Raw genomic sequence first — 13,154 nt, 5'->3', positions numbered from 1 at the left:
ATACCGCCAATGTGGAGCACCCCGTCCCATTGGTTCTCCGTGGCATGGGGACGCGGTTCATCTCCGAGGCCCCGCCCCCGAGTGAATCACCAGGAGGAGCCCTTCAGCTGCTCACATGCTGCCGCTCACACAACCACACCGCCGCGGACACTGCGAAGTTCATCACATTTTGAGCGAGAGCATACAAACTCAGTTATTTGTCTGCACTTGGTATCTTTACTAGTGGAGCACAACAATGACTTTCAGGAGGCTGAAGAAGGTCAATTCCCACAATCCCCAGGGTGGACCATCAACTCAGGATAATGACATTTATTTCCCTTCATCAAAGTCAGATAGTTGCAAAACTATGGAGTTGCAACCAAATTCCTCGGAGGTTTACAACTACAAAACGTTGGCGTACTCGGGCGGGACATTGCCCCGGACCTTCAACAGGGTGAGTAGTCCTCCGGCTCCCAGGACCAACTTTCTCTGTAGCTGTGAAGTGAGGGCAGCAGTGTTGTTAAAAAAGTGCTTGTGGAATTAGGTGTTTCCCTTTGGACTGACTTGACACGAATTTTAGATTTCATGAATTAAGCAATAGCCTAATAATTATTTATGGTAAATGTTGCAAGCATCAACACGTTACATTTGTAAAAACGCGGGTGAAGAAAATATAGATGCGCATGAGGAGCAACAGAATATCACTTGACACGTGATGCACTTGTAGCGACTTGGAGGCATCCTAACCACAGCGCTGTATGTCGGGGGTCCACATCACTGTGGACCCCCGACATACAATGTTGTGGTTAGATCCCCAACACACAGTGATGGGGTTTGACCGCCAACACACAGTGATATGGACCCCCAACACACAGTGATGTGCTTGGACGGACCCCCAACACACAGTGGAGTCAGTCAGTGTGTCCAATGCTGTTTGAAGGCTTGTGCTCGGGACGATGCTCCGAGTCGTTCGCCCAGTCCCCCAGGTTGTACAGTGTGTTTGCTCTGACATTTAAAACAAAAACTCGTTTCTTCGTCAACATAGGTAATTTGCACACATTTGACTTGGAAGTTAACGGAACTGCCTAAGGACCTAACAAACCTTGAGTGAATGAATTTAAAATTAAATTAAATCGTATCCGTTGTGGTTATTGATTCCCCTAAAAGCATAGGTAAATAGGTAAAATAGGTAAATAGGTAAAAACATAAAGTTAAGTGTTGTCGTGTAGGTGTAGTGTTCTATTGAGCAAATTGAGCAAACAAAAAACTTCAAAACTCGAGAAACTCGAGAAACTTAATCTCCAAGAAAATATCTTATTTATTCACGCATAGCCTACATAGTTCATCCCCTACTAGGCGTGTGTGTGTGTGTGTGTGTGTGTGTGTGTGTGTGTGTGTGTGTGTGTGTGTGTGTGTGTGTGTGTGTGTGTGTGTGTGTGTGTGTGTGTGTGTGTGTGTGTGTGTGTGTGTGTTTTGGGGTGGGGGTGTGTTTAGGTGTTCTCGGGCCCAAGGGCTCATTGACTTGGGATCCAGTCTCTGGCTACAGCACTGTGCATTGTGTTCAGGGACCGGGAGTCCACTGCGCTCTCATTGGTCTCTGAGGGTCTGGGGGTCTGGGGGGGGGGGGGATAAATGCACTCATTGAGAAGGGCCTGGGACAATTCTGTAAGTGTTGGGGAAATAAAGAAAGCAACATTTACAGCCCAGCCAGCAGCTGCCCCACAAAGCGGCCTTTCACATGAGCAGCGCTAGAGGACATGGAGGTAGAACAGAGGTGAATGGACCCGAGTGATTAGGCGCAGCTTAGCTGAAGAGATATCCCTCGTATTTACAGTAGGGTGGGGTGGCGGAGGCGGGGGGGGGTCCCCTGCCCTAGCACGTTATTTCCCATGGGTTCCCCCTCAATGTGGCAATTGTGGGTTTAGGCCACGTCTACTAGTGGTAGACGTACGTCAGTGGTGTAGGTTTATGAAGATGGATAAAGATGTATTTTCTTTGTTTATACACAGAAAGAGATCAGTTTTAATAGCAGGCCTATGGCAAAAGCGCCATGAGGTCACCGTGTCTGACTTAATCGCTCTAAATAGCGACTCCATGGACTGTGTTGTTTACCAACAGGTGTGTAATTAGGTAAACAAAGATTTGCCCGACTTGTAGCTCTGGTTCGAGGGGCTTTTTATTTGTGCCGCTCAGGAACAGCCGCGTGTCACCGCGCAGTAGCGCGCACACACACGCGCGTCCTGTTCAAAGGCAGGGCGTGCAGACGGAGGTGCGTCCATGAAAGCGAAGCGGAAAGCCCCGGTAAGTCTGACGCGGATGGCGTCTAAGCCCTCCTCCTCGTAGGAGGAGGTGTGTTGTTGTGGTAACTTACGCACGTTTCCTTCCCCCTCTCGCTTCTTCTCACAGGGCGGCGGATTGCAGAAGTGGAAACCCCTGGCCCAGTCCCCTGAACCTCAAAGGTACGCCCCCTCCCTCCCGCTCTCACCGCGCCCAGTCTGTCCCCGCTCCTCACTGCTTTTTAATAATCGTTCATTACGTTCACGTTTAGGGCGTCCAGCAGATGCTTTTATCCAAAGCGACTCACAATAAGTACATTTGTCAGAAGAAGGTGAAACGATACGTATAGCGCTGTCGGTACAGTAAGGATGTTCATAGAACCAGGTAACTAGGTTAACCCATTCCCTGTATGCAACAAAGATGGCTAGGATAAGACGCTACACAACCTTTTTTTGAGTGCCAGGACGTACGACATACAATAAGTGCGTACATTGAGTATAATCACTCCCTTCTGCTACCTAATCATAGCCTGTGATGGTTAAAGTTGCCGTCTGGTGTAAAGGGAGGCGTTGTAGTGGCTCGCAGACGTCAATAAGGCCTCTTGACTCTCATGGCTGCAGTCAGTAGCCGACTCTCATCACTGCACTAATCTGTCCGTCTCCCTGGTCATTACTATGTATGACATTCATATGACATATTCTCCAAGAGAGCTGGGATGAATAGTGACGACCACGGAGACGGTGGCAGCCGCCCCCTCCCTGTACAGTTACAGTCGTGACGTCCACACGCTGCGGGCCACAAGGGAACTCTTGTCCACTTCTGTCGCTGCGCTGGGATTTGCATAAAGCTGCACTCGGCCGTGACGGCCGCTTATCTGCTGTTTTTCCGGGTCTTCCACCAGACATTATGCTCTGTGTTACTGTATCACGGTATCACCAGGTCATCTTCACCTAATCTCTCCTCACTAGGGGGTTTAAAGACACATGGATGGATCCGGTCTCTGTGCATATTACCAGTCTGCAGAATGTCTTTCAAGGCTGCCTCACACATATATTAAATCCCTTCGCTGATCACCCTGAAAAAGGTTTTTAAACCCAGAAGGATTACAGCAGGGTTCCTCATCGCGTCCTCCACTTTAACGCTGTAGCTGGCGGTCCTGTTCCCAGTCGTTTGGTGGACGTAGGGACCGGCCCTGGGTAGAACAGGTGGTCGAGTTCTCATAATGAATAAACAAATAAAATACCTAGCTGTATAAAATGCAGAACTATGTAACAACTTCGCTATTTTCCAGCCTTATCAGTAAGCCATCACTTGAGGTCTAAATGATTTGAAATGATGAATGCCTGCATAAAGCGTGAGAAAAGGCAATAAAGTGAGCAAGTGCAAGAGAGTGAGCATTAGAATGATATTGACTGTATGCTGTATTCATGTTTGGTGTCTGTTGTTCTTGCAGGAAGGTGGTCGCCCTGGAGAAAACGGAGGAGGAGTCCTTTGGTTTTGAGATCCAGGTAAGAGGACCGGTACGGAGGGCGGTGGTTCAGGTGGTGGAGGGTGACCTGTGGCTCTCCTAGAGACGTTAAATGGGACTTCTGCAGACGAGTTCACCTTCCTCATAACACCCACCCTCCTGATAATCCCCCTCTGATGGGTGTCTGGGCGGGAAGAGGTCCCGTATCGCTCCCACGCCCGTCCCCCCCCCCCCGCTCCCACGCCTCGACAAAAAGAGTCCTCTGTGTTGAGCCCTGGTTACGGAGTCCTCTACGCGTTCTCACGGAATACCTGCGTGTTGTTGCTCTCGCGCCCTCGGGACGCGCTCAGCAGACATAACTTTGTGTGTCGCTGCACATTTCAACAAGCGTTGTCATCCCCTCCGCGGCTCCGGGCCCTCCGGGGCCCCCGCACAACCTCCCCAGTGTTGAGCCGAGGTCGGCGCATTCCTGCTGAAACAGCCGGAACGCGGCCGCGGTCGGGACGGGCCGCCGGGCTCCCGTCTGAACGCCTGGCGGTGCGCAGTCACGGCCCGCGCTGTGGTCTCTCTGCTGCTATTCATAGAGGGCTGGTGTCGCTCGGCCCCCAGAGAGAAAACATTCTCTCGTCTGAAGTGCGGAGCAGAAACGTCCCAAACTGAAATATTGTTCTATTTATTGCGTGGCTGGACGTTCCCCGCCCTTCCTGTGGTGGCGCGGCCGACGGGAAGTGAGTTCCCGTCGGGTTCCAAGAGATGGATGACTGCAGAGCGTTGCTTCGTAGCGGGGCCCTCCTGGTGTAACGTCACCGCGTCGGCGTTGGTTTTTACCAGCATGACCTCAACGCACCTCAGTAGTATTCAAATTCATAGAATAGTTTGCATGCGGTGTTGCCTCACCGCCTCGCCGCCCAGAACAAGGCGCTTATGTTGAAACTAACTGGCTGGTGTCAACCATTATCCAAACCACTGATATGATATGCATACCGCTGGTATGGAGATATGTTTTCCTTGTCAAGGTTTACAGTGTCCTCCATAAGCACGAGACATATTCTATTCTTCCGTAAAAACAACGATGCAGACTGACAACTCCCCCCGATGGTATTCATAGGTCTGTTTTTTTATAGTCTGATCGTTTAAAGTGTGTAACTTTGTCAAAGTGCACAAAAGTATTTTCCTCTCAAGGAAGCATGTTTTCCTGGCGCCATGGTTACAGAGGAAGGCGGTTGACTGACTGATGCCGGTTGTCTGACGGCTGTAGCTGCAGGGATGGGGACGCCTTTAACACGAGTGTTCCATGGCCATAGAGGAACAGAAAGTGCAAATGTTTACTTGGCAGCGCATGGTTACCAAAAACCACCGGCCTTATTCGTGCATTCGACCCTGCCTGTAAATGTATTTTTATAGGTTAGACATGATTTTAGGTTTTTTTTTTCAACCACACACAAAACTACATTTTATAAAGACTGGCGAGCCGTATGCCAGAAGAGGAAAGACTTGCTTTGCATATCAGCGATGTCTGGTTGCTCGCTGACTAAAGTCATCAGTATTATCTGTGTTTGTCTGAGCTTTTGCATCGCCTATCACCGTCTGCTTCGGTGGTTTATTGGGGAACCATGTATGTTTTTCCAAATGGTTGCGTGTCCTTAAACATTGTGGCACCATTGTGCTAATGGCGTCCTGTGTTTGCCCACCTCCAGACCTATGGGCTGCACCACCAGGACCAGAACTCGGTGGAGATGTGCACGTTTGTGTGCAAGGTGCACGACGATAGCCCCGCCCACCAGGCAGGACTCAAAGTCGGTGAGTGTTGACCTTTAGATTTTGGTGTTGTATCGACAGTTAGATTTGGCCGTATAAAGCAGAATTTACTTCCTATCAAGTGGCCCATCTTCCCTTTTTTTGTGCACACACACACACACTCTGGTTTCAGCCTACTTTAAGGAAGTACAAATATAACAATGCGTCAGCTCATTTTCCAGTCAACAAACACTAAGAGAGGCTAATTCAGTCGACAAACGCTAAAAGAGAGGCTAAAAGAGGGGCAGCCAACAGGAGTCTGCCAGCTCTCACTAACGTGCCAGACTAGTAAAAACGGTTTCTTTTTACTGCAGTGTTACTTTGTTATGGCAGCCATTTGTTGTTCTAACTCGGAGTTGGGTGGAAATGGCGTGCTTATGAAACAGTCCTGCACTGATACTGAACCTCAGGGTTCGTATGATGGCAGATGCTGTAAACGTTTCTGGGTAGCTGTTAGGAACAATGCCCCTAGCGTCACGCGCTGTAGTGTCTGTACATCGTGTGTCTGATGGCAGTATCTGTGACTTCTTCCTCAGTCCAACCTGCACATGTCATTCCAGTTTCACTTCCCTCATTCCTCGCATGCCCTCCTTCACGGCTTTCCTCACGCAGCGTGACGTCAACAGACGACAGTGATGAGCCAGTGTCAGCATTCTAAAAATATCCCAATGAAAAAATGTCTCCCTCTCAAAGATGATGTTTGATACTAGGCAAACGTATCTATTTCCTTCTTTTTTAATAATGTACAAGAGTGGTCGGGGCATTCTGATATGAATGGTTCACAATTTTATAAAAACAAAAAGTCACTCTAAATTGTAAAGGGAGACTAGTGGCTCAGATTCGGCCATTGACCGTTACTCAAGCTGTATAAAGGCCATATCAATTAAGTTCTGTTTTATTCATATCGCACCGTTCAACGACGGAAACAAAGTGCTTTAAAACACGAGCTGGCTAGATTATACGTACAAAACAAATGGATTGAATTAATGAGTGTACGGAGCGGTCAAATGCCACGAGTGCAACGTTCGTCCGTAGTGAAACATTTGCAGCGCATGTGGAGGGGAAACGCTCGGCTCCGGCCAACTCTCATTTGGACTTGGCCTCGCGGGCCCGGCGCTGAGCGAGCAGCCACAGAGCAGCACATGTGATGGTGGTGGGCTACCAGCCACAGAGCAGCACATGTGATGGTGGTGGGCTACCAGCCACAGAGCAGCACATGTGATGGTGGTGGGCTACCAGCCACAGAGCAGCACATGTGATGGTGGTGGGCTACCAGCCACAGAGCAGCACATGTGATGGTGGTGGGCTCACGGACGTGTGCTGTGCTCTCCCAGGGGACACCATCTCCAGCGTCAACGAGGCCTCCGTCGACGGCTTCCGCCACAAGGAGATCGTCCAGCTCATCAGGGCCTGCGGCAACTCCATCAGGTGAGGGGGGTTCTTCTTCTTGTGTGTGAGTGTGAGGGAGTGTGTGTGTGTGTGTGTGTGCGTGCGCTGAAGTGATCCATCATAATGGCATGGTGGTTGGTTTCGGTGTCGTGTCAAACTCAATTGTGTCAGAAGTGCGTCTTTTGTTAGGGAGCGGTTGAGCCGATGCGTGCTTCCATGTCTCGTTGTGGCTGTTGTGGTGATGAAAGCAGCTCAAATGACGTGCCTTTGTACTACATTTTGGTCAGTTCCTCTAAGTATGTCAAACAGCGCTTAAGTATTTCACGATATACATCTATATAGATATATCTATGAAGATATCTTTTTTGAATAGCTCAGTAAATGAATACATCTAAGGAAGGTTGTGATGTTCTGAATGACTGGGATGTGTTGGACTCAGTGGAGGTGGAAGTAATTAAGGCCTTTCAACACTTGCTGGTTAAAGTCTAATTAGTCCAACCCTCGGTGGGCGTTTAACTGCATTCTGACTCTTATCTCTTAAAGACGCACCGACCAATTAGTTCAACATCCTCCTCACGCTGGCTTCTTGAAGACGGGCTGTGCACCACATGGGAATCACCAGAATGTTTTATTGTAACCCTCGGGCGTCCACATTCACTAGGAGTTTAACTAGGCATTGAAGTTGAAGGCACCGCTATAAAATAGGAAGACCTCAACTGTGATCTGAAAGACACTGAACGCTAAAGTGTCTCGGTAGAAACAACATCTGTTTTTTGTATTTTCTCCCTGTGAAGTCACTCTTAAGACCAGAGACTCAATTTTGGGTCCAATTTCACGTGTCTCGTGAAGCAGTCTTTTAACATGGCTCAAACTAGCGTTTCCCTTTTTTTCACGGGCCTATTCCATGTGGAACCTTGTAGCATTTACGGCTTTCCTTCCGGCATCGTGTCTCATCCGACCGCTTTGTTGTTCTGCCACAGGCTGGAGACGGTGTACAGCGACTCCATACGCAAAGCAGAACTAGAGGCCCGCCTGCAGTACCTGAAGGTAACACACACACACACACACACACACACACACACACACACACACACACACACACACACACCCCCACCCCGTTTCACTATCTCTACTCAGCAGTAGCTGCTAATGACCAGCGCCCTCAGAGTTCAGAATGTGTGCAGGGCCAGCACTTTAAACTGCCGAGGGGAAACAGACTCCCCACCGCCACCATGCTTGCATGCTGGATATAGAACCCGGGACCACCCCCCCTGCCCCCGCCTCCCCCCCCCCAGCAGCCCCACCTGTTATTGACAGCCCCACGCTCCACCCCCCCCCCCCCCCCCCCCCCCCCCCCCCCCCCCCAGGCTACAGCAGCGCTCCACCTGTCACAGGCCAGCGGCTGTAGCTTCTGCCGGCGCGCTAACGGACGTGCGTGTGCGCCGGGTTCTGATCCCGGTGGACACGGGATACATTCGGACGCACGGCGCGCTACGGAGCAGCTTGGGAGGGAGAGCATCCCCCATCCCCCCTCCTCCACCCCCCCCCTCCACCCCAACCCCACCCCCCCCCCCACCCAAGATAAGACCAGCTGCTCCAGGCTGAGCCCGCGTGCGCCCGGTGTCCGACCAGCTCTTGTTTTGAGAAGCACATCACCACGAACACGTCCACACGACCGCTAGGAGAGGTTGTTCAGTTTGTGTAGCAGGACTAACGTTGTGTTTGAACTTTGGGTTTTCAGCAAACTCTGCATGAAAAGTGGGACGAGTTTCGATCCCTGATGGTGCAGGAGCAGCGGCTGGTTCATGGTAAGTCCTGAGACATCCTGTTGAAAACAACAAAAACAACAACAACAACAAAAGTATATATAAATACATATATTGTATTATATATATAGTGTGTGTGTTTATTTAAATATACATTTATTTCTGCTAGAGAATGTTAAATGACTCCATTGTGCGCATCGTCAGTGCACATCCAGACCGCTCTCTTCCAGGCGTCAGTAGCTCGTCTCTGGTCTCCAGTCTCTGTGCGCCACATGTCCCCCCCCCGCTCTCCCCCCAGTGTCTGACCCTCCGCCTCCTCCCCCCCCCCCTCCCCCCCCCTCCCGCCGCAGGCATCGTGCTGAGCGACGCGGCCGTCTACGAGTCCCTGGAGTCGGCGGGGATCTACGGCAGCCTGGGCGCGCCCAGCCCGGCCGCGCTGCGCGCCGTCCGCTGCACGGGCGGCGGCGGCGGCGGCGGCGGCAGCACCAGCAGCAGCGCCAGCGCCCTGAGCACGGCCACCGCCGGGGAGGACGACCCCCTGTACCAGACCTGCCTCTACCAGGCGGAGCGCAACGGCACCAGCAACGGCACCGCTAAGCTGAGCGGCGAGGAGGAGCAGCAGCAGCAGCAGAAGAAGAAGAAGGCGGAGGCTCCCACGCCGCAGAGGAAGCTGCGGCTGCGGCCGGCCAGCGAGCTGTTCTCCACGGCCAAGACGCAGCTCACACGCAGCGCTAGCACGCGCAGCTACGTGCGGGAGCCCTCGTCGACGACCACCACCTCGTCGTCGACGACGACGGCCGTCTCTCCGGGCGAGAAGCCGAGCGTGTTCGGGCGGGGCCCGCTGCCGCAGAGGAAGCCCAAGCAGAAGAGCTTCCGCAGGCGTCTGCTGAAGTTCATCCCCGGGCTGAACCTGCCCCTGGAGGAGGAGGAGAGCAAGCTCTGAGCTCTGAGCTCTGAGCTCTGAGCCCCCCGGAGCCGCTCTGTCTCGGCCGGACGCGGCGTGAGCGCGCTCAGAACCGCGTCGCGAGCCCCGTCCGGCTGGACGCCAAAGACTTGCCAAAGAATAGCCATTAGAAAACCTCGCCAAAGACTAGAGAACAGGCGGAAAGGAAATGAGACCAAAGTCTTGATTGTTCATTTCAGTTGCACCTTTTTTTTCCTCCACACGCCTCGGGAGGGAGGGGGCGGGGCTTCGTTCCTGGGGGGGGGGCCTTACACCTGTACATTTTGACGTTGTATGTTGTTTTTGGTTGTTATAAGTTATTTATTTATTTTGCTAAATTGTTTCGATTGCATGCACCAAGTTTTATTTTGTCCTTTTGTATGAATGGTCCCTTGTTAAAACTCAGTTTTCAAGACTGAATTTTGTATAAAACATTTTTGGCTGGTTCAGTTTTGTCCTGATTTATCACCAAAGTTCATTTTTTTTAATAAATATGTTCCATTTTGGTTACGACTTGCTTGTTTGTTTCCCGTAGAACTTGTAAGAATGAGTCTTTTGTTCGAGACATTCACAGCAGTTCACTGAAACTAAAACCATCTCCTTCCCTGTCTGTGCATAAACAATTTGGTTAAAGTCACAGTGGTGGAGATTCCCTCACATTCCCGTTAAAGACTAGTGCCCTTCACCCCCGTTGGTGAACTCTCTGTGGCTGCAGAAATGTTGTTGGCTACGCGTGACTTCAAGGCTTTTATATGCGGAGGCTCTTGTGCTGCGCCTGAACAGAGATGATTGTTGGAAGAATGCAGAGGAATGTGTGGAGAAAGGCCGATGCCTGTATCCCATACAACACCGCCTTCTTAACGTCGCTGCTGCTGCATGCCGCCGCTGCCTAGCCCTTCACTTTCAAGCATCCATGTTCCCATGGGTGGCTCGGATGACCACTGTGTGTGTGTGTGTGTGTGTTGAGGGGGTGGTGCAGGGTGTGGAGGAGAAAGAGGGGGCGGGGTCGTCTTTTCATTTCAGGGTCACAGCTGACCCTTGAGGTCACCCTTGGTCACTTGCTCACTTCTCTTGTTTGTGCGCGCCAGATCCCCACATTGTTCTCCGTCACTCACTCACGCTGTCGTCAGGCGTGCTGATGATGGGGTGGGGGGGGGTGGAATGTGAGCCATGTGCTGGAGCTGAGCCGTGTTGTGTTGTCCTGGGACGGGAGGAGACAGTTGGGGGTGGGAGAGGAATCTGACGTAAGGGTTTATCATTCACATTAGTCGGTGCTTAAAACATGGGCTGGTAACAAATGGGTCTTTCAGAGTGATGGCATAACGACGGGCTAACCAGGCGCGATGATTGTCTTCTAGAATCAACGTGTGAAAGGGCCATTTAATGGAGGCCTGAGACAAAGGCCTTGCAGCGAGCATTTGGCGATTCTTACAATGGCAGATTAGGAGAGTGGGAAGCCGGCCAACAGGGCCTTAAGCACCAGCCCGCAGTGAAACGCCGCTGTTTGTCCACAGCTATAGGCCTGCGTTTGTTCTGTCTCTGCCCCAACAGGAGAGGCCCGCACTGTCTACAACCGCTGCCATGAGGCCAAACAGTCTCTCCTTTTGTAAATATGCTCGTCGCGGGTAAAAATCACGAATCACTTATTGTAACTCGTTATTAGCACAACCTTATACTATAATAATCGTTTTAGAAAAAACAGGGACACCTAGGATCTAAGTATTTTGGATCATGTCACAGCAGTAGACTTCAGGACTGCCCCCCTGCTGGGGTACTTTTATATATTTTATTTGCAATTTCTCATTTGCATTTCAGGTGTATGACGGTATATGAAGGTGTATGAAGGTAGAAACCGTCTGATCTTACTGGACACGCTCCACCAGGGCTGGCAGCCCCTCTACTCAGTGAATCACAAGCATACCATAATACAGGCCTTTAGAACCAAGGACCGGGCACACGTGGGGTGTGTGTGGGCGGTGTGTGTGTGCGTTGTTGTGTCTGAAGATGTCACAAACTTCAGACAATGTTAACATAGGATGTGGGCAAAAGCTGTGAGGTAATATACCTGATGCTCCATTTTCAGAGAGAGTTACTCAAATAGAGTAGTCACAGTCCGTGTCTACGTCTCTGTGTACGTATGTGTGTGTGTGTGTGTGTGTGGTAAAGAAACTGACATCACATGATATTTGCAAACCGCAAACGCAACGCAAGAAGGGACACCTGGCCGAGCGACAGGTGTGGGTACAGACGGGCTGTGGGTGAGGGTGGACTTGGAGCTTCGTAGAAAAACACTCTTTGTCTCGTTCAATCTCCGAACCCCTTGTAATGGATCTGCTCACTCACGTGAACATTGTTCAAATGTTTCATAGTGGATTATCATGGGTGCAGTTCCAAAGGCCTTGATTAAACGGAGGGCCTTGAATGAGACTGACGGCGAACTGCCAACAAGCTCAGAGATATGGACCTCATCAGTTATCTAGCATGTTAACTGCAAACAGAACAATACAATCAATGTAGTGTATTGTCATAGTGAATGTGATATTTTTACTGTTAACATTTATGAATGAATCTACAAACATATTGTGTGTGTGCTGCCTTTTTGTGTATGCACACCCATTAGAGTGTCACTTGTGCAGTTTGTGCGTGTGTGTGTGTGGGGGGGAGGGGGGTGTTTGCGGAGGCAATAACTGTAGGTAAAGATGTTTGCCAAGATAGCAAGCAAGAAAGATAATGAAGATAAAGACTTTGTTTCTGTTGCAACAGTGGAATTGTGCTCAAATTACCACCACCACCACAAACACACACACACACACACACACACACACACACACACACACACACACACACACACCAGCTTCCTGCTCAACCAAGTGACAGGTGGGGCTGGCTGTTAATGGATATGGTTTTATTTCTGTGTACAGATGGACAGGTTCCTGCAGCTTCTGAACCACGCAACAGCTGGCAAATCTCAACAAACTGTTCAGACCCAACATAAAATGATCAATCATTTAATTATGTGTATGTTAATATTTCATTGTTCATAATCAACCTAACCCCTGCCCTTGTAATTAGACTATGCACATTTATTCAGGACTATTATTGCATTTAACTTCTGATATATACAGTATATTATTTATCTGTCCTGTGTTTCATTTAGTTTCCCTCTAGGCTGGGGAAGTTAGGGTCGATTCAGGGACCACAGCTGGTGCATTAAGAAACTGCTTATCAAACCAGTTCCTCTTTTATAAGCTTTTATGACGTGTGCACACAAAGGTTAGATAGGGAAGCTGTGGGGTGACGCTTTTCATTTCATCTCCCACACATTTAAACAGCAGACATGATGAAATACCATATATCTGTATAGCAACGCTAATAATACTACAACTACTCCTTCTAAAAAGAATAATATCTGTCAGTTGGCGGGAGCTTTTATCCAAAGCGTCACGTAACAATGTCACAACCAAACACCAAACCATGGGAGTGTTAATGCTCAATATACGAGAAAACAAGAATTAAAAAAAGAACACAAATTAAA

At 50.0% G+C, this 13,154-nt stretch overlaps 1 protein-coding gene across 1 annotated transcript; it reads left to right on the top strand.

Annotated features, from left to right (window-relative positions):
* The first annotated feature begins 140 nt into the window (after window positions 1–140).
* On the top strand, window positions 141–9,832 carry tamalin (trafficking regulator and scaffold protein tamalin). Its single transcript, XM_084480374.1, has 8 exons — window positions 141–433; window positions 2,386–2,438; window positions 3,710–3,764; window positions 5,422–5,524; window positions 6,856–6,949; window positions 7,891–7,957; window positions 8,652–8,718; window positions 9,027–9,832. Exons 1-8 carry the CDS (start codon window positions 236–238, stop codon window positions 9,617–9,619), a joined length of 1,230 nt encoding a protein of 409 aa, XP_084336500.1. The 5' UTR covers window positions 141–235; the 3' UTR covers window positions 9,620–9,832.
* The last annotated feature ends 3,322 nt before the right edge of the window (window positions 9,833–13,154 follow it).

Source organism: Micromesistius poutassou (assembly GCF_964030765.1).
Source record: "Micromesistius poutassou genome assembly, chromosome: 15".
NCBI classification, from domain to species: domain Eukaryota; kingdom Metazoa; phylum Chordata; class Actinopteri; order Gadiformes; family Gadidae; genus Micromesistius; species Micromesistius poutassou.
Note: the sequence above shows the minus strand (reverse complement) of the source record. Positions and strands in the feature narration are given on the sequence as shown.